At 44.2% G+C, this 24,786-nt stretch overlaps 1 protein-coding gene across 2 annotated transcripts in view; it reads left to right on the forward strand.

The window, feature by feature from the left end:
• The window catches only part of LOC135374488 (nuclear pore complex protein Nup214-like), a 197,480-nt gene that overhangs the window by 40,180 nt on the left and 132,514 nt on the right, over window positions 1-24,786 (forward strand). For both annotated transcript variants that reach the window (XM_064607449.1, XM_064607450.1), the window contains exons 8-14: window positions 4,055-4,152; window positions 4,216-4,285; window positions 13,362-13,482; window positions 14,027-14,182; window positions 16,727-16,799; window positions 21,046-21,092; window positions 22,856-23,511. In XM_064607449.1, the coding sequence (XP_064463519.1) occupies window positions 4,055-4,152; window positions 4,216-4,285; window positions 13,362-13,482; window positions 14,027-14,182; window positions 16,727-16,799; window positions 21,046-21,092; window positions 22,856-23,511 (1,221 nt within the window). The remainder of the gene's footprint in view (window positions 1-4,054; window positions 4,153-4,215; window positions 4,286-13,361; window positions 13,483-14,026; window positions 14,183-16,726; window positions 16,800-21,045; window positions 21,093-22,855; window positions 23,512-24,786) is intronic.

Here is a 24,786-nt window from a genome sequence, read left to right on the forward strand (position 1 = left end):
ATGCCTGTAATGTGTCAACTGCCAAAGCACAAAAGGCATAAATGTCTGTGTATGGTTCTTTCGTTTCCCACCCTGAAATGAATGAATGAAACGGGAGCTTTGCATTCGCGCTGTTGTGTGCACGAAGAAAGATTGTTTCGTGTGGATGACGACGAAGAACTCTCGTGTCACGCTTTCGTCCTCAACATGTTTTTCTTTGCCGGTTTGGGTCCAGTGAACTGTCATCAGAATTTCATGCTGCCTTCCAAAAAGCCCGAATGCACCAGTCGGTCTCCACGGCACAAACTTTGTTGAGTCTTGGTTTCGATCCACAAGTGTATGGAGGAGAAGGTTGCTGTTTTTTGGGGAGGTTAGAACTGTCCCCTCAGTCCGATCCAGTACGCTCTGGATGAGACCGGTTGGCACCAACAAGCCTGCCATCGTGTCACATTGGTCGGAATTATCGCTCGCATCCTGTACACTTGGCCCCCACTTGTCACGGTATAGGGGACGAAGCCGACACTTCCTCTCTCTCACTTTCTCGCCCATGTCTGCCTGCTCCCTCACAGGACATCAGTTGACATTCGCTGCTTACGTGTTTTCCACACTGCTATCGCTGTCTGACGAGGATTCCAATGACTCCTTGTCGCTGGGCTCCTCATAAACGAGTGAGTTATCGGTGCCATCAATGGTGTTCGTTGTACAGCACTATGGTACTTCAATGACTCTGCAATCTTGGCAAACTGTACCGTGCATGGGATTCTCACTTACAAACAAGTGACACAGTCTGCCTCCTCGGCTTCCAAGATAACTTGATAACAGCAACTTCCAGGATAACATTTTAAGGAACTTTGTGAACACACGTGTCCAATCCAGTACCCACCCACAAATATGTGAGAGAGAGATGCTTTAATTTTGCTTTCGTCACGTGACTCTCTGCTCTAGATGAATTGCCGTGGAGCAGGGAAGGGCAGATTGAAAATCCGGAGGCGTATAATGTGAACCCATTTTAACGACTCATTTCCGAGGTAAAAAACCTTGCATCGTACGCAGACAAGCAGGGTGCATTGAGAGTGAGTTTTCTCCATCTGACTCTTTATCCGAGAATTAGAACAGGGTCTTCCATGCTAAGTGTGGCAAAATGTGACCTTTGGTTTTTAAATCTTAGCATTCCTTTGTGCTTAAAGGGGCCAAAACAGGCTAGTCTTTTCATGACCTTTTCCTGTCCCTGGGATAGTCTCTGGGCATTTGTTAACGAGGGTTAGTGTGCTCTCCTGTCAGTCTATTGTCATGTTCAACGTAGCATTGGAAAATAAATCAAGTCCACCAGCTTTCAAATTAGATAGGATGGCTGGACACAGAGATACTGGCATACCTGCTTGCACCAGATAATGCAATCTATCATACACTGCTTCTGTATTGGCTGTTAGTCTGGCTACATGATACTACTCCCCTACTGATGACAATGCATGGTGGTGTATTTCTCCTGGCACGCTTCTCCTTAACAGCGTATGTAGTTTTCCTTCTAAAGTTGAACACAAATAGACCCATGACGAAAACCCGAGACTGGGAAAATACGAAAAACAGACGACACAACACAGTCTCAAACGCAGCTAAAGTTTAATCGACAACCGCACACTTTTAACACATCAGGTGGGGGAGGAGGGACAGTGCAAAAGGCTCGCCAAAGCAGGGCCGAAGGTCACAGACGCTTTGCTGACACAGTTCCCAGCCCCCAAAATTGACAACGTTTCTCTCAAAAGCCTCTGGCTGAGGTCGGTCTCCCAGGCCTTGACAAAGGTCTCATCCCATATTGGAGAACAATTAAAGCAAACTTTGAGATGCTTTGCCAATTCCGACGACTGGTCCTCATTTTTCACCTTCGAGGCGTGCTTCCAGGGCCTGTCATTCAAGCAACGTTTCGTTTGGCCGATATAGCCAAAACCGCAAGCAAGAGGTATCTGATACACTACATTTGACTGGCATTGTACATAGCTATTTTTATGCGATTTACAAACTTTGTCACGCTGTCCACTTGTCACTGATAATGAGATTCGTGTTGCGATCCCATATTTTCACAATGTCTCACATAACATCCTTGCTGTAGCAAAAAAGTTTGGTGTCCGGGTTGTGTTTAAAAACTGCTTTAGACTTAATGCTCTCTGTCCTTTCCAGAAGCGTGACAAAGTTTGTAAATCGCATAAAAATAGCTATGTACAATGCCAGTCAAATGTAGTGTATCAGATACCTCTTGCTTGCGGTTTTGGCTATATCGGCCAAACGAAACGTTGCTTGAATGACAGGCCCTGGAAGCACGCCTCGAAGGTGAAAAATGAGGACCAGTCGTCGGAATTGGCAAAGCATCTCAAAGTTTGCTTTAATTGTTCTCCAATATGGGATGAGACCTTTGTCAAGGCCTGGGAGACCGACCTCAGCCAGAGGCTTTTGAGAGAAACGTTGTCAATTTTGGGGGCTGGGAACTGTGTCAGCAAAGCGTCTGTGACCTTCGGCCCTGCTTTGGCGAGCCTTTTGCACTGTCCCTCCTCCCCCACCTGATGTGTTAAAAGTGTGCGGTTGTCGATTAAACTTTAGCTGCGTTTGAGACTTTGTGTTGTGTCGTCTGTTTTTCGTCTTTTCCCAGTCTCGGGTTTTCGTCATGGATCTTAGCCACCAGCTCGCTTGCTTTTTAACCCTGTAACAAATAGACCGTTCTCATTACTCCACTTTGCTTAGAGGCACTACATTAGGGCTGTGCGAATATTTGACATCTCAAATTCGAATGCAGTATCACTCGACGTATTTGATTCGCCAATGGAATATCCAGTATTCGGTTTCCCAAATATTTGATCTCTGAATATGAACGACACTACCCCGAAAGTTGGCCTCACCTAATGCTTCTCTGCACGAGGTGAAGCCTGCTTTACAAACTTGCCAATGCTGTAGGATAAACACAGCCGGGGACCTTTGGTGTTTTGCGTTAGACAAAGTTACGCAAGTTAATTGTGTATACTTCACCTGAGGAAGGGGTAACGTCCTTCCCACATACGTTTCAGTTGTGCTGGCGTTCTTTTCTTTTCTTTTTTTTTTACTCGATGTCTGGGAGGTTGCCTGCTGCCCAGGAACAAAAAATGGTGTCTCAAGGACATCCCTTTGTTTAAAATTTCTGCTGTGCATTTTCCCCAGGCAAGATATCCACTCCAACAAAGAAGCTAAAGGATGTTCACGGCATAACTGAGGCAGGATGGCAATTTGTTTCTTTTACAATTGTGCATGTTGAGAAATAATTACAGCCTCATCTGTGTAACATGCCACTGCCTCACATGAAATTTTGAAGCTGATATAATTACCCCACTAAGTGTAGACCCACCTGAAAAGTACGAAACACTATCGTGTAAAAATTAAAGAGTAGTTCCCACAGCGTTTCCCTCTTGTGACAGTTCGTGCCAGAAAATAAATGCATGGGCTACAGATTGCAAACTTTGAGTGCAAAAGACACTTATTCTAAAATTTGCACAAATATTCTGTATACAATTCGTTACTCAGCATTTCCCCCCCTTCGATTCAATATTGGATCCTAATTCAAATGTTGGATTCACACACCCCTACTTCAAACATTTGACTGCACTAGAAGCCCAAGAAAGTGTCCCACAAACTACACTGCAATGCTTCACACACATGCTTGCACAAATAGAGGGCCTCTGTAATTTTCAGAAAGTGGGAACTTGCAGATAATCTATTGCAGCATGACGATGGTGGAGGTAATAGTGCGAGGGTAATAAGTCGTGTACTTCATGAATGTGTCTTTACCACAAGTATCAGGTCAACTATGTGTATATCAAGTCCAAAACAAAGTCACTGAATTTGGAAACATTTCTCAAGTAAATTGAATAAGCGCCCAGTTTGTGTCAAAGATGACACACTATCTTCCCTAATGATATTTTGGCTGCGCCGTGAGTGACTGACATAGGGAGATTCCACTGTGCCTGCACATGTGATGTGGCAATCCTGAATAACTTCATTTGGGAATTGGGAAGTGTATTAAGTATCCACACTTTTGCTGATTCTGTTTTTACAGAAAACTACACCCGTGACTTATACAACATTTGAGGAACTGTGTCTCAAGACTGGCACCCATCCAAAGGAGAGGTTCTGGCTCTACCATCAGCCTGACTGGTACATGAACAACTTTTGAGCCCTTTTCAAGATGCACCCGAGCAACTTGTCATCTCATTTCAGGGGCATACTCATGTTTGCTTCACGTAATTCCAATGAAACTGCTGTACTAGGTTGTACTTCTGCAGACAAGGTAAATCCTCATGCTTTCTTTCTTCACGCGAACTCAACTCAGTGTTCCATGCAAAGTCCTTATAAATTAGGATTGCTTTTCTTCAACACCCATATTTACATTTTCAAGTGCAAGCCTAATTTAGAGAGCTTATGAATTCAAGTGTTCATAACTGTGGAATGCCATATTATTAAGACCCCTGGGTTTCTGCTGCGGCAAGTGCAAAATTCTGTGACTCTGACTCCTAAACTCAGCAATTTTCCGCAGCAAGCAGTCAACGGCTGCTTAAAATGGGAAACTTTATTTTCTTGGATAATGTGAGGGCAAAAATATATTTCAAAATTTGAAAGCACTGTTGTGGCTCAACATTACATATGTGATATGTTGATTTCTCCTCTGACAAAGACAATGGTCTGTCACCTGCAGTCATTTTATACCTGCTGGAAGATCTTTCAGCATCTAGTGAGTTTATAGGAAGATTATTGGAAGGAGCGTACAGGACACCCTTTTCGTTCTGGGCCCTAGGCAACCCAAAATCCCTACTGCCACAGCTAAACTGCACACGGGAGGGATGCCGCCAAGTATGCAGAAGTATGCACAATAAACTTGGGCTAACGTTATCTTAGGCAAAAGAACAATCTGTGCTGGTCCTGCAGCATGGGCAGCTTTGTAAAGCAGGCTTTGCATTGTACAGGGAAGCTTCATGTGAAGCCCACTTTCGGCTGGTGTCGTTTGTGTTCGGCGAATAGTCGGATATTCGGAAATCCGAATATTGAGTATTCAATTCGCGAATGAAATACTTGGAGTGATTTCGTTTGAATTAGGGAAGTCGAATATCCACACACCCCTAAAAATAAGGGATAAGGGTGCTAAATGGAGGATTCCGTGACGAATTCCACTCTCAGAGATATCTTGTGGAATTGTGGAAAACCCGGTGCCATAAATATTGTGTTCATGCAATTGGACTTGGACTTTGACATAGCCATGCAGCCCTTGCATCAGTCAAGTTTATCGTGCTAAAAAATTTGTGGCACAACATCACCTTGTCGAACTGAACAAGAACAAAACAGACATGGATGTTCTGTTTGTTTTCATTCGTTCGTACGCAATACTTACAGGGTTAGTCTAGCAAACGTTACACATATTTTGATCGCATCGTAAAAATAGAAGACAGGTTTTATCCAACACCAAACTTTGCAGACTGGTAGCCATTTGTCTCAAGTTTTGTTGGAATTTTTTGTGAGCATTACGGTCCTGTAGACGAAAAATTAAAAATCGAGCAAAATTTCACTCTATGCATTTTCTATGGCCTATCTTACTCAAAAGTCGCAATTTTCTGCTGTGTGCGCTTCATTTTCATTTCACCACACACAGGTGGCACCAGCATGCAGAACAAGACTGGAACAAGAGGATTGGTGCATAAAATCAGAATTTGTCACATTGAATGTCAATCATTGAATCATCAATTGAATGTCACATCATTGTAGGCAACGCTACCTGCGTGAAGTGATGTGAATGTGAAGCAGACACAAGAAAAAATGGCGGTGTTTGTGTGGGATAGGCCATTGAAAATGCATGGGGCGAGATTTTGCTTTATTTTTAATTTCCTTTCTTCATGACCATAGCGCTTACAAAAATTCTAATGAAACTTCAGATAAATGGCTCTCAGTCTGCAAAGTTTGGGATGGGCCAAACCTGGTCTTGTATTTTTACAATGTGATCGAAATGTGTAACGTTTTCTAGAATAACCCTGTAGAGCCTTGTATTTCATGCAGGGCTGTGCGAATATTTCAAGTACAGTCAAACATCAATAAAAACAAAGCACAAGGAAACCGAGGATTTTTTCGTTATACCGAATATTACGTTGTACCGAAATTCGATAAAATCATGACGTACTTGGAAGCAAAGTGTTAAAAAACACATATTGAATGTAGAATTAATTAAAAAGAGTGGAAAAGACTGTTGAAATACGAACGGAAGTCTTCGTCTTGCTTGTACTGAACAGGCAAGGGGTGACATATCGTTTGTACGCTAATATAGCCTCGACGGGCTTTTCTAGTTCATCATGCACGCACACAAAACATTGATAGCGTGGAGATATACGCCTGAGCGTCCCCATTTCGAGAGCAAAAGGGATGCCTCAACCCAAGATCCTTCTGCAAGTTGCGATTGCCATGGCAACAGCAACAACTGCAAACTGCTGCTTTGCTCTTCACTCAGCCAGTGGGCGATGTGGGTGATGTACCTGCAAGCCGATGTCATGTGAGCCATTGCATGAGAGTCAAGTGCAGGTTTCGTCGTCTGCTATTACGACAAATTCCTCGAAGACGACTTGCTTATTATGATAGTAACGAAAATCTCCAACCAAGTTACAGGACGGGGATACCCGACGTTTCGGAGCCAGTTCGGCTCCTTCCTCAGGGGTGACTGTAGTGGCCGTTGGCGGCAGCGTTCTTGCCGTGGTTCGAATTTCGTGATGCGCCGGATTGTTTTTCAGTCACGTGACGGAGGCCGTTGACGTATACGCTGGGTAACGCTCCAACAGATCGGTTAAGGTTTCCAGGTGTGGATTGTATATGCCAGGACTCTACAAACATTCTTTTGATTTGATTACCCTCAAGGTCGATTATGCAGGCGTTTTGAAAGTCGATAGGATGGTCTCGAACTTGACAGTGTTCAGCGAGAGCGCTTCGTTCGATGTCCGACTTCCGTACATCATTCTTATGTTGCCGTAGCCTTTCGGGGAAGTTCTTTGTCTCGCCGATATATGATGCGCTGCATTTGTTGCATGGAATTTTATAGACTACACCTTGTGCTTTTTCTTTCGGTGGGCGATCTTTGGGCCGCGGTATATAGTGTCCGATTGTTGAGACGGGTTTGTGAGACACACGTATTCCTTCCTTCGCTAGTATACGTGTCAGAGACTCGCTGATTCCCTTCACATATGGCATGGTGATTCGTCTAGTCTGACAGGTCTGGTCGTTAGTTGGACGTGGTCGGTTTCGGAGACCGCGAGCTTGACGACGGGCGACTCTCTGAACAAAGCTACTTGTGTATCCGTTCTTTTTTAAATCGGAAGTGATTGCTGCTTCTTCTTTTTTCCTGTCTTTCTCCGACAAACAAATCTTCTTAGCTCTCGAAAAAAGGGACGAAACCACCGAAGCCTTGTGACACGTAGGGTGATTGGAATCAAACCTTAGATATCGTCCCGTATGAGTGGGCTTCCTGTACACGGTGAACTTTAGGTCACTTCCTTCTCTCTTTACGAGTACATCGAGAAAAGGCAAAACGTCCCTCTCGAGTTCCACGGTAAACTGGATGGATGGCTCGATGCGGTTTAGGCGTGCCAAAAACTCGTCAACATCGGAATTCTTCAAAATACAGAAGCAATCGTCAACGTACCGTAAGAATGTTTTCGGTTTAATATCGGGGGATTGCAGGGCCCTTTCTTCAATTGATTCCATCACCAAGTTCGCTGCGGTTACAGATATTGACGCACCCATTGCTGTTCCGGTAGTCTGCTTGTAGTACTCTCCGTTGAATGAGAAGTACGTTCCGCTGAGGCAGAAATCTAGGAGGCGGCACACTTCGTGAACACTGAGGTTGGTTCTAGTCGCCAGGTCGTTGTCCCTCTCAAGTGCCATCCTGGCAGCGTCCACTGCCAGTGGGACCGGCACGTTCGTGAAGAGAGACACAACGTCAAACGAAACGAGGCACTCGTCAGCGCTGATGGTGAGTGGTGAGACGCGCTCCACGAAGTGGGCAGAGTTTCGTACATGAGTTGGGGTGTTTCCGGTGAGCGGGGATAAAACCTTGTGTAGGTAGCAGGATAACGCCCGAAGAGGGGACCCAGATGCAAGAGCCCTCTACTTACGACTTATCTGCAGGAACGGTAACGCGCCTGGTTTCTATGGTCTCCCTAAGATCCACAAGCCCGGTATCCCACTTCGCCCCATTGTAGACTTCAGATCGTCCCCTCTTCGGGCGTTATCCTGCTACCTACACAAGGTTTTATCCCCGCTCACCGGAAACACCCCAACTCATGTACGAAACTCTGCCCACTTCGTGGAGCGCGTCTCACCACTCACCATCAGCGCTGACGAGTGCCTCGTTTCGTTTGACGTTGTGTCTCTCTTCACGAACGTGCCGGTCCCACTGGCAGTGGACGCTGCCAGGATGGCACTTGAGAGGGACAACGACCTGGCGACTAGAACCAACCTCAGTGTTCACGAAGTGTGCCGCCTCCTAGATTTCTGCCTCAGCGGAACGTACTTCTCATTCAACGGAGAGTACTACAAGCAGACTACCGGAACAGCAATGGGTGCGTCAATATCTGTAACCGCAGCGAACTTGGTGATGGAATCAATTGAAGAAAGGGCCCTGCAATCCCCCGATATTAAACCGAAAACATTCTTACGGTACGTTGACGATTGCTTCTGTATTTTGAAGAATTCCGATGTTGACGAGTTTTTGGCACGCCTAAACCGCATCGAGCCATCCATCCAGTTTACCGTGGAACTCGAGAGGGACAACGTTTTGCCTTTTCTCGATGTACTCGTAAAGAGAGAAGGAAGTGACCTAAAGTTCACCGTGTACAGGAAGCCCACTCATACGGGACGATATCTAAGGTTTGATTCCAATCACCCTACGTGTCACAAGGCTTCGGTGGTTTCGTCCCTTTTTTCGAGAGCTAAGAAGATTTGTTTGTCGGAGAAAGACAGGAAAAAAGAAGAAGCAGCAATCACTTCCGATTTAAAAAAGAACGGATACACAAGTAGCTTTGTTCAGAGAGTCGCCCGTCGTCAAGCTCGCGGTCTCCGAAACCGACCACGTCCAACTAACGACCAGACCTGTCAGACTAGACGAATCACCATGCCATATGTGAAGGGAATCAGCGAGTCTCTGACACGTATACTAGCGAAGGAAGGAATACGTGTGTCTCACAAACCCGTCTCAACAATCGGACACTATATACCGCGGCCCAAAGATCGCCCACCGAAAGAAAAAGCACAAGGTGTAGTCTATAAAATTCCATGCAACAAATGCAGCGCATCATATATCGGCGAGACAAAGAACTTCCCCGAAAGGCTACGGCAACATAAGAATGATGTACGGAAGTCGGACATCGAACGAAGCGCTCTCGCTGAACACTGTCAAGTTCGAGACCATCCTATCGACTTTCAAAACGCCTGCATAATCGACCTTGAGGGTAATCAAATCAAAAGAATGTTTGTAGAGTCCTGGCATATACAATCCACACCTGGAAACCTTAACCGATCTGTTGGAGCGTTACCCAGCGTATACGTCAACGGCCTCCGTCACGTGACTGAAAAACAATCCGGCGCATCACGAAATTCGAACCACGGCAAGAACGCTGCCGCCAACGGCCACTACAGTCACCCCTGAGGAAGGAGCCGAACTGGCTCCGAAACGTCGGGTATCCCCGTCCTGTAACTTGGTTGGAGATTTTCGTTACTATCATAGTTCTCACCCAACCAGACACACTTGTGTCGAATATGTTCACTTTCGACTTGCTTATTGTGAATGAATCTTTGATGGTTATATGTGTACAGTACTCATAAAGAGAGTTTTGGCTAAGTTTCGGAATCGCCTTGGCTACGTGAGACTGTCCCTTTAAGTAGCAAGCAAGCTGGTGACTCTTGAATGCTCTTGGGGTAGGCTGTTGAGCACACATGAATCATTTATTTCTGTTGCCAGCTCTTGAAACAGGCTATGCAGTGCATAAACATCATATGTTGGTGCTGGAGGGTTGAACTGATTTACTAGGCCATGCACAGACTTGATATATATGGTGTACAGACACTGCCCATATGGATTCAAAATTCCTGTTGCCACAAGAAAATATCTTCCAAGGACCACCGGATCCTACCGGATTCTGTGGTTCATCTTGCAGCCAGAGGGAGACAAGGGCACCCATCTCAAGCTGCCCTTGTTGACTGTGTTGCTCCAAACACACTTGACCCCATGTTGAACATTGGCTCACTTCTTCCAGCTCTTGCTGTTACTTGCAGTGTAGTGGCTGGCCAGATCAACATTTACAGCAGAGCGTTTCCTGGGGCCTGGGTATGACCAGGTCTGGTTGCACCCATAGCAGATGGGTGGTCATGGCAAGGTACCTTGCAGCAAGGTGTCCACCTCTACATCGATGGCAGGCCGGTTCCCTGGATGAGCTGTTTCATGCGTGTTACCCATGTTGCCTGTCTGTGCTATACTGACAAAGGCCTATGGGCTGTTGCAGTGTGTGCACTACTGCTCATTCTTGTGAGCTTTCGTAGGGGAGGGCTGCACAGCTGATGGGAAGAGTGGTCAGGAATAGGCGTTGGGCTGCCTATTTCCTTCAGGGAAAGAAGCTACATGATTACTTCTTGATGGAGGTGGCACATGGTTATGACGCCTTCTCCATCATTGTCCCAGCTGCTTTTGCCATATCGCGCAGGTCCCTGAATTGCATATTCTCTGTAAGATCTTTGAACCGAGGGTGCATGAACCTCCTCACGGTGCTGAGTTTCTCTTAGTCCGATATGGATTTGCCGATTCAATTATAATAAACTTTCTAGTCCCCCGATGCCAACAAAAGGCTTGCACCAACATAGCATAGCTTGCGTAGGGTCCAATGAACTGCCACTAGAATTTCATGCTGCCTTCCAAAGCTGCTGGGAATATTTGACTGAACTGCTCGCTTTACATCGGAGTTACCTGGCACATGAATCCTCGCAGAACTCCTCTATCCTTTGCAGAAACTTATCTGGATCTTGAAAACTTTGCAGTTCCAAGTAGGCACCGCTCAGTCTTCATGGCACTGCCACCGTACCATTTAAGGAATGTGTTGTCTCTAGTGAGATACTTTATATTCTGATGTTCTTTGGTGAATCTCCAGAATCACTCATTCTCGGGTCAGTGCCGATGCATCCGTTTGTGTCAACATACCTTGGATCATGTTTTCTGTCAAATCATCCTTCAAATTTGTTGTTGTTTGTGACAAGCCCCCACTTATCACTGTCTGGGGTATGTCCTCTTTACTAGATATATATTTACGAGCCTTCATCTTTGAATAAGTGGTGTCTTAAAGCCACACACCATTCCCCTGTTTCACTTGATCTATCACCACACACCCTTCCCCTCCTCCATGTTTAACAAAATGAAAGTTGTTTGATAGTGTCAGCCATTTCAGAATTATGTAGCTGGGGTAACTGGTGGAAGCATGTTTCACAACGTTCAGTTTTGGTATACTACTTGTTGTTGTTCATGTACAGGGTGGGTGGAGATAAAGTAGCCCCACATTTTCGCACATAGCACATTCCCTGCATACCGTACGAACTTCAGGCGATGCAGGACGGTGCATTTATGCGGTACAAATCGGGAAGAAAAATCGTGGTAACCAAACTCTGCGCAATAAAATCGTTACCAACATGGACTTCGCTCCGTGTATTTTCAATGGGGCATTGCGGTGTAGCGCAGTTGCATCGCCCTACCGCTGGTGGTGCCACCTACACAGAAACAAAACAAGATCTGGTACACCTAGCGGTTGCTAGACGCAACTGTGCCGTGACTGCCATTATTGACTTCTGCATAAGAAAATCGGGGTGTACGGAGAGCAACATTTGTATGCATAACTTTTTTGTTACGTGGAGTGTGTTAGTACGATTTTTTTATGTATGTACCGGATAAATGCGTCTGCGCCACCGGAAGTTCATGCGGTAAGGAGGGAATGCCATACGTGCAAAAATGTGGGGCTACTTTATTTGCACCCACCCTGTACTTTGCTGTTTGAGCAGACATCTGTGCTTTTGCTCCAAGAATTATTGTATGCATACTGCAGCGGATTGAAACTTTTTAACACAGGAAGCCATATCGTTACACGAGAGCATACACGATGGTCCAACTGAAAGTCATTAACAGTTTTTTTTTTTTTTTTTGCAAAATGTTGCACTTTATTTGTGGCAAACAAAATGCGTGATTTCAACCTGCAGCCTTTCCTTTTTTCATTTACATAATCGTCACTTCTCTGTACACATTTGTTTTTGGACTTTTCCTGGTTTTATTACTGAGCTCTTACATTTCTGGTCAGAATCCATAAGTAGGACCAAGGTGCATTGAGTTCTTCATTTTTCAACATTTTCGACAGTTTGAGCACTGTGGACATTAGCAATTCCAAATATCTTTATTTCACTAAAAACAGGTAAAAACACGGACACACAGATAGCACTAATATAGTTTTGCCTTTTACTGATATAGCTTTGAAAAAGCCTTTGTAGAAACAAATACAGTCGACCCGTGTTTATCCAGACGGCTTCGTTTCCTGTGAAAATATCCGGATAAAAAAAAAAAACTGATAAGTGAAACACGAAAATTCAGAGTGATCCTAAAAGGACATCTTTATTGACCATTACGCAGAAAACAATCCATTGCCATCTGTTTCATTCTAATACACGCATCCAGTTCTTGCAAACCTTTGCGAATGGCATTGACTCACGAAATATTGTTCCGTTGCTCGAAAAATAATAGCGCTGTTCTCAATGCTGCCCGCGCATTTTCTGCTGTCACAGCTGGTGCATCCACGCTTTCATCATCAGGTTCTTCTTGAACACTATCAGAAGCGACGACACTGGCGATGTCGTCATCTAGGGTTGCAACGCAAGGGTCCTCGTTGCGGACCTTCTCAGTCTGAAATGACTAGACTGCTCAGTGAATTACTTTTGTGTAACGTCGGAACAAAATCCGAAAGGGAGAAAATCTTCCTAGCAGCATAAAAAGAAGGCCACGACCAGGGTTCTCGACCTCGCTTGACTAGGTGTGGGCCAAGTGTCATTCCTGGACAAAGACCGGATAACTGAAGCCGATTGTTGGGTATCAGTCACTTCTGTTCTCTGGAATTGTCGTTCGAGTCTGGAAGCTGAAGTCCTGATAGACGAGGGCGAAATACATGGGGAGAAATCCATCCCCTTGCTTTTTTGTCCGGATAAACGCGGGTCGACTGTACCCACAGTAGGCAGTGGGTTCAATGGGGTGATATTCATGGATTTACAATGGGTTCAGTTACTGAGAAGTAATATGATGTTGAATGCTCTGTTGACAGATGAAGTGGGAGCAGTGGGAACTAGACAGTGATGGACGGGCAGAAGTGCCTTTGAACAAGGGTGAAGACACCTTTCCACTGGGCTTTGCTGTCATCTACTCATCACAAAGGAATATTGTTGGTATGTAATGGGAATGTGCAAATTTTCTTTTTTCTTCTCACTCGTGAGCAAATTCTTGCGTTTGTTAGCAACAGAGTACTGCAAGCACATTGGCAGCTGTTGAAGGCACTTTGGAGGCCACTCATCCGTGGAAGGCTCCTGCGATTGGCCTTTGTACAACGCCCCCGCTTTGCGATGTAGTGTTTGCCTCCCGTTGCTCTCCCAATCCACACTGTGTGGGGAGCAGGGTCAAGTGTATGACTTATGTTGTCACTGACTATAGATGCTCGTAATATGAAGAGAGGGTTAACCAGTTAGTAGTTGAGGTTGAGAGTAGGTGGGAAATATTTCTCCATCCTGGGGACAGTGTCAAAGCAGTAGTGAACTTACCTGCACAACCCACATCCAGTTGTGTATCACAGTTGAAGGATAGCACGAAAAAGCACCAGCAATGAGACTTGCATGAGAGGATATTTGTACGAAACTGCTTGTATTGAATTGGAATGTGCACAATTGAATTGAATTGAAAATGTGTCATCGTATGATATGAAACTGCATGTTTCAGGAAAACTTGAAACATGGCCACCAATGCCAATACTGCTTCTGTTTTCTACTTCTGGAGCACTTTCTCCTTTCCACATGAAAAATCTTGCTCCGGGGGTTCCAAGTCTTGTGCGGCCACCAGAGCCTCTGTGTACAGATGGCCAAAGGAAACCCATGGGTAATGTCCCAGTTGACAATTTTTGTTTTGTGTCCATTATGACACCTTGGCACTGCTTAGCACTGTTGGCTTGGCTTGCCTTTGGTGGCACTGTGCTGAGTATTTACATGATTATAAGATGACCTGGATTGCAAAACAGCCACTGCCTCACAACCCTGAGAATAACAAAGTTGCTGACGAGGCATTCTAATCAGCTGCTATGTCGTTATTGTCAAAATCTTCACTAACATCTCTGCTTTCGTTGTCGGAAATGTGCTACACCATGTTATCTTCTGTCCCATCCATCGCGTTTGACGTTCCACAAACTATGCTGCTCAGGATTGCCTTTCACGGCTCCCGAAATTCGCAAGATTGCAAAAAGGCAGACCAAGACACAGGCATCTGGGAGATGGGAAAGTGGAAACAGAGCTTTTGCTGCAACAAATTTTCATAAAAAGGGGAGTTGCCCTAGGACGCTTTTACTTTTGTACTACTGGTGAGACGTATTTATTCTCAATTAGGGGACTAATCAACGGAGATATTTTAATAGACTTTTCAATTGTTGACTTGAGTGAGCACATTGCAGTTGTAATATTAAAGCCTGATGTTCACACTATGCGCTTGAACTGCTGACGAAGCACCAAAGTAATTGCAGCCTGTGCCACAGACCTAATTATTTGAGTGAAAAACCGGGCGTGTTGGTGTTAATCTTGCATGACGAACTAGCACTGGGAAGTTGGGTTCTCTCTGTCCCATTCCTAGTGCTAGTTCGTCATGCTAATTATTTGAGCGCCCTCACTTAGCGTCACAGAAAAACTGTTCTGTTTTTCTTTTTTGCTTGCAAAGAGCTTTGCGCATCACCACTGCATATCGGCGCTTATCGTACCAGGGAAGGAGAAGAGCTGTGTCCAGCAGGATGAAATGAATACATAATTCGGCAAGTGACTGCGAACACATGCAGGAATGAGACGAAGGAAAAAGAAAAAGAAAACAAAGATTGTGAAACATACCACGATAAGGATATGCCAACATCACGTATCAAGTTTTTCTGTGATGTTAAGTGAGGGCGGAGATATCTACGTCACTGTCGCTCTTTTGGCGATCACTTTTTGCTTCGATCGTGCGGCCAAGGTGAAATACTTAGGTCTATTGCACGCACTGAAATTACTTTAGTGCTTCATCAGTGATTTGAGCAGATCATGTGGTGGCCAGGCTTTATTGTTGCAATTGCAATTTGCCCTCTAAAGTCAATACAGTGAAACCCGCGTATAACGATACTGACGGTAATCGCGAATTCCATCGTTATACGGGGTACATTGTTAAACGAGGGCTGACCTAAATAGCGCGTCCCCGAAAAGTCGCGCGCCACCCAGCGTGTACCAAAAGAAAGAAACAGATGCTTAAAAAAATGCGAAGCTGTGTGACATCGCACTGGCTTGGGAAAACAGCGATCAGAACTCGTGGAGGGAACCAGAGAACATAGCTGGACAACTTCTGGCAACACTACACGTCACCATTCCGCAAGTCGGCTTCAACCAACGCTTGCGTGCTTTAGGAGAAGCTCGCTCTAGAACACTGTCGCGCAACTCGCGGGTGGAAAGCACGTGCTAGGCCTTTTGAATCATCTTGTGAATTTGAGCAGCATTGGCCAAATACGGAGACACCAAAGCATTACCACCTACCCTTTCACTTACAGTATTTGAAAATGAGCAGTCGCTGTTTATGTTCTTGCCTCAATTCTTATTTTGGTTTAATTCTTTTTAATGTGAATTTCGGATGATACAAATTTTTTCCGTTACCCCGTAAGATTCGTAGCATCGAGATTCCACTGTATCTTATTGCGGCGACAATCGCAGCGAGGCTACGCGCACGGGACAGCGTCCAACATCGATATACGAGTACTCGGAACCGCGGTCTCCATCGCTATACGCGGGTCGTTTCCCCGTAGAAACAATGTATATTTTGACGGTAAAATCATGAACCATCGTTTTACGAGAGATATCGTTATACGCGATATCGCTATCCGCGGGTTTTACTGTAATTAACAACTTGATTAACTAATTAATATTCATTAATTGATTAATATGTGTTAATTAGTTTCCTAGTAGCAACCCCGCCGAATAATTCTATGATAAAAGTGAAACCACCCCAAGGCAACTTCCCTTTTTATGAAAATTTGTTGCAGGTAAAAGGAAACACCCTGTATAGTGGATGGTCCATCATGTGTTCTTGAGATGCTGTCCACTTCCCTTCCTCTGTCATGACACGTGCCACCAAAGAGTGCCTGCTGAGAGGGGTTAGGCATATCACGTGCATGTAATATAAAGCAGTTCAAATGACCAGTTGTAAAGATTCCATTGTCCATTTCCAAATGTGTCTTGGAAGTGTCAGTTTTAGCGCCTTTAGATTTTGCCATTTTTTTAATTTGTAAAAATTGGGGCGCATGAACAATAAGGATTTTAACAGTATTTTGTTTCACTCATCTCCACATTGGCCAAGGTGCTGTGGGTTTCCCACTTAACAGATGTTTATCGCAACAGCTCTTAATGCATTCATTCTCTGCAGCCAATGCTCCTCATATTGAAGCACCTCGTTTGACATCTGAGAGTGTTGTTACATCCACTAAGATTACGTCGAGGTGAGTGACAACACTATTATATGATGGTTCCTCCCATTATGGAAGACCTCGGTACACGTGCCCAACCGTGTTTGCTCAAAGTCATAGTTTACTGAACCCAAATGTGTAGATGCTTGGTTTAATCCCAAGCCGAGCAGGCAAGGTAACTCGTTACTGTAACTTAATTTCTTTTTTTTTGTGACTTGTAACTTAACTCTGTAGTTTTGCGACATGGTAACTTTCAGAGGAACTCGTTCTTTTTTCAGGTAACTTTGCCAAAGTAACTTAAGTTCCAAGTTACTTTTAACTCGCTTTTCACTCGCGTCCGCATGTTTTCTTGCCTTCTCTCCGGTCTCTTCGTGGCATTTTTTGCCATAAAACGTAATATTCAATCAGTGACAGTACTTTATTCAGGAAGTAAGCCATTGAAATGAAGCTGAACCATTTTGCACCCACAGGGAGTAAGATGCAAAGCGTTCGAATAGACCTCTACCACAGAAACGTCGTCATGACGTTGGTAGACAGACTGAAACCGAAACAAATCAAAAGGAGAGGGCTGGGTTCTACGAACGGGCACTTGTTCGCTGCCTCCCATTGAAAGAAAAGTAGGACCGAGGGTCGTGTTCCTTTAAGGGACCATATCGTAATCCCCTCAAGATGGTAGCGACCTTGTTCACCTCTAGCTTCGAACATAGTTCGATTCTACCAAATTTGTGGCGCTGTTGAACACTAGACCTCATTTGTTTACAAACAGGGAGAGGTCTGTTGTTAGACATAAACGAAAACGATCTAAGCGTGTTGCACTCCTCCGCAGGCAACTCAAGGTCTAGCTCAACTGCTCACGCGCGCTCCACTTGCGTAATGATATTTTGTGTCCAAAGTAACTTGGAAGTAACTCGTTCTTTTTTTTTTATGTAGCTCAGTAACTGCGAGTTACATTTCAGGCTGAGGAACTTGGTTGTTAACTTAGTTACATTTCCTACATGGTAACTTGTAATGAGTTCTTTTTGACGGGTAACTTTTCAATCTATGCTTATATCCATGTTATAGACCAACATTAACAGAGATTGAGTTTTTAATTGAGTGATATTTTAATTTTCACTACTGTAGTACTTGAGAAAAAAATTGAAGGAAAAATCGATATCATATTTGTCACTAGTGTGTGCATTGAATTTTTTTTATGTTTAGACATGACATCAGCTATCGTGGGTTTCAAAATAGCTGCATAGAGTGATGACACGTATTTTCATTGTCGAGTTGAACTGTTTCCGTTCTCCACTGAGACACTTTGATGCAAGTTAGCAACACAAGAACAGTATCACTGTACAGAGAGAGGGAACATAAAAGAGTAAACACTATAACAGGGTTAACAGGAATACTATGTGCAGTACACTGCTCTCTCATGTAGTGGTTTGTGTTATAAGATTTCTTCTATGTAATATGTGTTGTGTGTTTGTCTGCCGTCTGCATGCATTTCGCTCTCTTCATGTGGTGTGCTCAAGCACGTTTGAAGTAATACAATGAAATTAAATGAATGAATTCCTCGATTTATGAATGACTTTTCCAGGAAGGGCTAGTCATTTATAAATCCTGGTATATATTTGAGTGTATATTTGACGCAGTTTCTCAACTTATACAGGGTGGACCGCCAGCCATGATAGAAATTTATAGTAAATAACATAGGCAATGGAGAGGAATGTGGTAGAGGGATTTTTTTCTACCAGGAACATTTGCCACATATTGGTACCATTTATATTTCATTTCATTTGATGGCAGTTTAACCTAATGAATGGAACTGCAAAAGTTCAGCCTAACATTTTCTTGGTGGAAATGGATGGTCATTTTACCCAGTATAACACCTGATAAGACACTTAATGCAACAACATTTGCTTGATTCACTAAATGAGTCCTCTGTTTCGCCTTTTTTGTCAGCCCTAATTTAAGCGCCAGAGTGCGATGAAAGGAGTTGGGATTCTATTTCTCTTCCCTTCGTGTCAATGTCGCACTTTGGTGCTCTTAACTAGAGCCCACAAAAGAGGCGGTGCCAAGGGCTCATTTCCTGGGTTTTTTGGCCAATTTATCTCGGCAGTTGTTGTTGCGGTACAGGTGCTGTATTGAGTAAAATGAGCACGAGGAACCCATTTCCACAAAGAAAACATTAGGCTGACTTGGGAAATTTCAAAGTTCAATTCAAGAAGTTAAATCTCCACTGATTGAAATTAAATTAAAATGCTACCAATATATGGCAAATGTTCCTGGCGGAAAAAATTCCTTGTCCGTACGTGTCTTCGTTGCCTACGTTATTTACTAAGAAAATCTGTCATGGTTGGTGGACGGCCCTTATTGTGTTTCTTGTTACCTCCATTTTTCTGAGTCTGGGAAGTATAAGGGATGGGACAACAAACAAGGGATTAGTCTGAAACCAGCAATGATGCGTATTCTCACAAAACACCTCTGGTGACTAACTGCAACAAACACCAAACACATAAAAGATGGGACAACAATGTTACACTTGACCAAAAAACACTAAATGATACAAAGCGTAATTTCACAAATAGTAATATAGTGGAACCTCGTTGGCGCATGCCCGCAAAAGCCGCAGTTTCGGTTTAGAAGTAGTCATTCGGATTCCCTGACCGAACAGTCATTGAACTCAATGCATATCATGACGGTTTTACACGTAGCATTTTTTACGCCTGTGTCGCTTATCGTGTACTATTTTCATTGGTCTGTTCTTGCGAAAACGGGCCTTGTGAACGCGGGAAATGAAAGCCCATCGGCTTCTCGAACACGCAGAGATTGTTCCCGTAATCTTCCCCATATCTCTCCCTTCTTATCTATAATCCTCTTCTTTCTGGGAGAAGACATGTCAGCTTTGGATTTTTCTTTCTTGGGACTCTGCCAGTAAGCGTACGTGTTGTGCATCGTTTGTTGTGCAACGATGATTGCAAGAATCTTCTAGCTGAAGTTCTGCAGCGTCAGGGTGCTTCCGAAAGTGTACAGTTTAGCATATTCCGAGACGTGGACGATGAGGTCCCGACATCGGCCGAGTTGACGGACGACAGCATTATCGCTGCTGTTGCTCCCGAGACTGTGTACAAACTCAGGTGGTGACAATGCCGACCATGCGAACACTGAAGAGGACAACATGCCGTGCTCGACAGTGGCAGAAGCCTTGCAGGCGTTAGATGTTCTGTGGTTATTTGACGGAACAGCTGGCGCCAGGCTTGAAAGACTTTGAAGATGGCCTCCTCACTGCGAGGCCGGCGCATCGCCAAACAAAAGTAACAGATTTCTGCGTTTGAGCGTGATGTAAAAATCGTGAATTGGTTGCTTCTGTCACGACTTGCGTTTTTCGGGTTTCTCATGACAATAAATGACATAATTAGTAATTTTGGATTATGATGTTGTACTGATTTGCACTTACTTTTTCTGCGTCCCCGCCACGTACGCGCTAACGAGGTTCCACTGTAGTAATATCATTGAACGCTTTCCCCCAGTCGAACCACTTTTCTGTTTATCAGCCGAGCACTGTGGAGGAGCCAAGCAAAGGAATCCGAGATTGTAACATTTTCATTGAAAGTCATTTTTAACACCCTGTTTTCTTCCTATAACACAGTTAAGTAGGCCAGTAAGATGCATCATGCGAGGTAGTTCACACCACAGAGTCGTAATTATCGCAAAAATTGAATTTAAAGTACACAGCAAAAAGCGACTGCGCGCAACGGCGGTGAAGAGCAGTACAAACCTGTGATCTGCCTTGGGCCTCGTGTTGACGCTACAAGGATCACACTCGCTGATTGGTCCACAGAAATGTTGTCAAAGGGACAAGTGCTGACCCCCACTGACCAGCGAACCAGAACGAGTTCTCACTGTAAGCTGTACACTGTCACAACTGTGCTTGTGTTGTCAAAATTTCTCCGCATTTTGGGATATTACTTGAGCTGTAAATCATAAGCTCCGAAATACTGTTTTTCGAAAAAACAATAAACTGCACCCAGAAATAAACTCTGAAAACCCAGGACCCTAGTTATGACTTACTTGAATGACATGCTCATGAAAGCTTCATCTGTACAGCTGAGCTTGCAGTAAACACAGAGCGAAAACACACCCGACTTGGTTAGCGCATACTGGCAGCATGTAACACATTTGGGGTCACAAAAGGCTGCCTCACACTGCTGATCACTGCTTTGTACACTCTTGAATTCAAATTATAGCACACCTACAGTTTTTTATTGAGTTGCATAATGTTTTTTGCACATTTCAGCCAGCCGTTTCCAGTTGTGCCATCAAGCCCACAGTTCCGATTTTTAGGTAATAACATTCTCTTAATTGATTTGACATGACACGCTCACAGCTACGATTCTTGTTGTACTCCACAACACCTTTGCTTCAACTACATACGTATTTGTTAAGTGGGATCATGCAAATCAAGGTCATTCCTCTATAGCTCATAACATGACAGTGACAGTCCAGACCCAACCCAGAAGTAAACAGACACGCTTTCTTATGAAGCTAGCAGTCTCCATGCAGAATATTTCGGCTAAGTTACGAGCCAATTTTTTATCCCCAGGACTTTTGCTGCTGTGACATCGTACGTCAGCAACATGCTGCTATTGTTCTGGCAAGCAGTCAAGCTACCAATATTACCAATATAGTCAAACCTCGTTACAACGAAACACAATATAGCCAAATTCGCGATAGGAATCTAATTGGGAACATAATTTGGAATATAAAAAATAATAGGCAATGGAGAAGAATGTGCTCTAGATCTTCTACAGGACTGCAATGACTGCATTGGGGAGAGTCAACTTGCCTCAAGCACTAATGCCACTGCACTGTAAAAGCCACATGGAGACACATTCGATGAACTAATGCAGCATCTTGACGAGAGGTGTGGCGAGGCATGCGGGAAGCAAGCGCTGGATCAACTCTGCTCAGCATGGCTGGGCAGTCATACCAATCATATCACTAAAACATTGCTTCATCACCTATCTCATTCAATTTCATTCTCTTGCTGTTCGTGAGCACTTTAAATAAATACTCAAATTCAAGGGTTGCAGGTCTGCTCCTGGCTCTCACAACGAGCGACTTAAAACTGATTCAACGGAAGGGGCCACGGTAGAGTTGTTGGCAGTCCTCATGGCAGCTATATTTCTTTCAGTTATGCTGAGGAGTGAATATGCTTTTCTTTGATTTCCCTTGTGATCCTGCAGCCCATAAAGCCCTTGTTTCTCTGGTCATGATGCTGGACGACCTCAGCGCTAGAAGGTTAGCTGAACCGATACAATGACATCTTATTGGAGCTACATTCAGAGTGAATTCTCTGGGCCAAAAAAGGGGTGCACAGACATGCAAGCATATCTTTCTCTCCCTAGTGGTTGGAGAGAGCCTCTTTTCTTTTTTTTTTTTTTTGTTATTTTCTGCAACCATCAGTCAAGGCTCGATCTCAGCGAAAAGGGTCTGCTTCTGTACACAGGCTTCAACACCACATACAACTTACTTACTTCTATGCATGGGACTGATTCCCGAATGGCACCACCATTTTTACACCAACATTTTAGCTGCTCAATGTCCCGAAATGCACTATAGCGAATTATGTTTTCAGTATCCCAGCCAGGCTTGAAGGCTTGGAAATGCCCAAAAAGGCCTTAATCCCTTCTTCTATGTCAACATCTTCTAGCTAACCAAAGTTACGGACAAAAATGAGGTACCTCCAGCTACGGGAATGAAACAAACTCGCGTTCGTGAATAAAAAAAGAAAAAAGAAAGGATATAATTCCGTTTCTACCTTGTATGGCATATTTGCACCATCTCCTCTACCTGGATGGATGGCAAGGAAGGCAAAGGGCAGCTAAAGTGGGAAATGTTGTGTTCAGGCACTTTTATGCATTTATGGGCAAATACCTAATGATCTGGCCATACTCATGACAGCTATTACGACATAGTTTGAAGCTTGTTCACCCTTGCCTTCCCATTCGTTGTACGTGCCTCTGCATGTCCGTGTCCAGTGTCCATACATGCTCCGTTGACTACTACACCAATAAAAGGAAGCCCACTTCTGTACCGTTTTTCAGTTGCACCCACTTCCAGCCCTCTGCAGCCCTCAGCTCCAACAGTGGCAGCACATCCCTCATTTGTTGCTCCTAGACCAATAACCCCCCAGTCTTCTCAGCCATTCTCATTGTCCACAAGCACTGCATCATCAGCTTTTACGTTTGGCTCAAGTGGTGGGAGTTCCTTCAACTTTGGTTCGACTTCTGTGTCTACCACAAAAGCAATCAGTGCCCCACTTTCTTTTTCTTTTTCCAACGTCGTAAGTAAACCAACTGCTAGTATTTTTGGTGTCCCATCCACGACCGTCGTCGGGGGCGGATCAATATTCCCGACTGATGCTTTTTCGAGCAAGCCCTCGCCACCTGCTGTCACTCTGGGTTCAAAGACACCGACAACTTTTAGCGCTCCTGCATCAACGGCACCCACTGGAAGCCCATTTTTGTTTGGGATGGCTACAACACCAGTGACAAACACAGCTGTGTCCCCAGGTTCAGCGTTCTCTTCTGTGCCTAAACCTGTGCCTAAACTTTTGCCATCTGTTCCACCGTCGCAACAACCATTGTCAACCACGACTGTGGCTACAGCAGTAACTTGCAGAAACACCAAGCAAGCAACACACACGGCTACAAGTTTCCAACATACGAAGAAGCAAGTTTCTGAACCATCTGATCCCTTAGTAAGTACAAACAATTGATTCGCTCGCTGTGTCATTCAATTTTAACTTGAATGTAATAAAGTGACATCTCTACTGTTGTATAGAGAAATTTGTTATATTGGCAGAGCTGCTCAAATAGTTAATGGTGTTCGAACAGTATTTGCAGGCGATTCAGTTTTCCAGTATCCCTGCAACGTAGTGTAGCAGCTCCGTCGGTGCGCTTTTAGGTCGGCATCTTGAACAAGATCGAGGCAGCCGCAAAAATTTACGTATTGTAATCGTTATCATCGTAATCGCGTTTCAGAGAGCCGGGCAGCGTCCCATTCGTGCAAACTCTCATATGGTTTATACAGTAGACCGAAATCTAGTGTGTAACCTACTGGTGATTTCCTTAAGATTGCACCATCGTGATGTTGGTAAAGAATATGTAGACTTTGAATGGGGTACTTCAAGTGCAAAGAAATCTGCTCGAGAACTGTGAAAACCGAAACCGAAACTTTGAAAGTATGTGAAGAAAGGCTGCCAGGCAAGTTGCAAAAAATAATTTCTATCGACCTCCAACATTTACGTGTTGTGAAAGATCACACATTGCGTCAACTAATGACTGGCGCTGCCTCAAACCCCAGATCTCGACCTTCAACAGACCTTTTCCGGTAACTATAACCAAGTGTAAAGGAAACTTACGAAAAGAGTTACAGGATGCCTTTGCAGGCATGGAAGGAGTATCTTTTGCGTTGGCCATGTTTCATCCACATCGCAGTCAAATGAACATCTTTACATGTCTGCAAACACTGTTCATTTGCTTCACTCTGACAAAGTCTAGCTTTTCTGTGTGACATCTCATGGTTGCACTCACGATATGTTCCTATGCTGGTCCACACGGAGCACATCTCGCACGTGATTGGAATGTTTTCTGCGATTATACCATCAGAAGGGCCCGGAAATTTCGGCGCTAAAAATGATGGAAATAGGCCGGCATTTAGTCCCTCGAAAACACATGGGCAATAAAATACCAAAAAAGTAGACACGTTAATCTGGAACGTTCTTTGGTTTTCTAAGTGGTTCAGAATGCTTCATGCAGGAAAACTTGCTCGTTTAAAGGCTACGGTCCAGCACAAATGTTGAGGCGGCAGACCAAGCTATATTGAGTAATACTTTTAGTTCTCCCCCCTCAATATTCTTCAAAGGACTAGAAAGGCAAAATATTTTGATCAAAAATACACGGACTCCTCAAAGCAAACCAAGGAAACCAAACACACACAAAAAAGAAAAAGAGAAATGGGCAAACACGCAGAA

Source organism: Ornithodoros turicata, unplaced genomic scaffold, assembly GCF_037126465.1.
Source record: "Ornithodoros turicata isolate Travis unplaced genomic scaffold, ASM3712646v1 Chromosome67, whole genome shotgun sequence".
NCBI classification, from domain to species: domain Eukaryota; kingdom Metazoa; phylum Arthropoda; class Arachnida; order Ixodida; family Argasidae; genus Ornithodoros; species Ornithodoros turicata.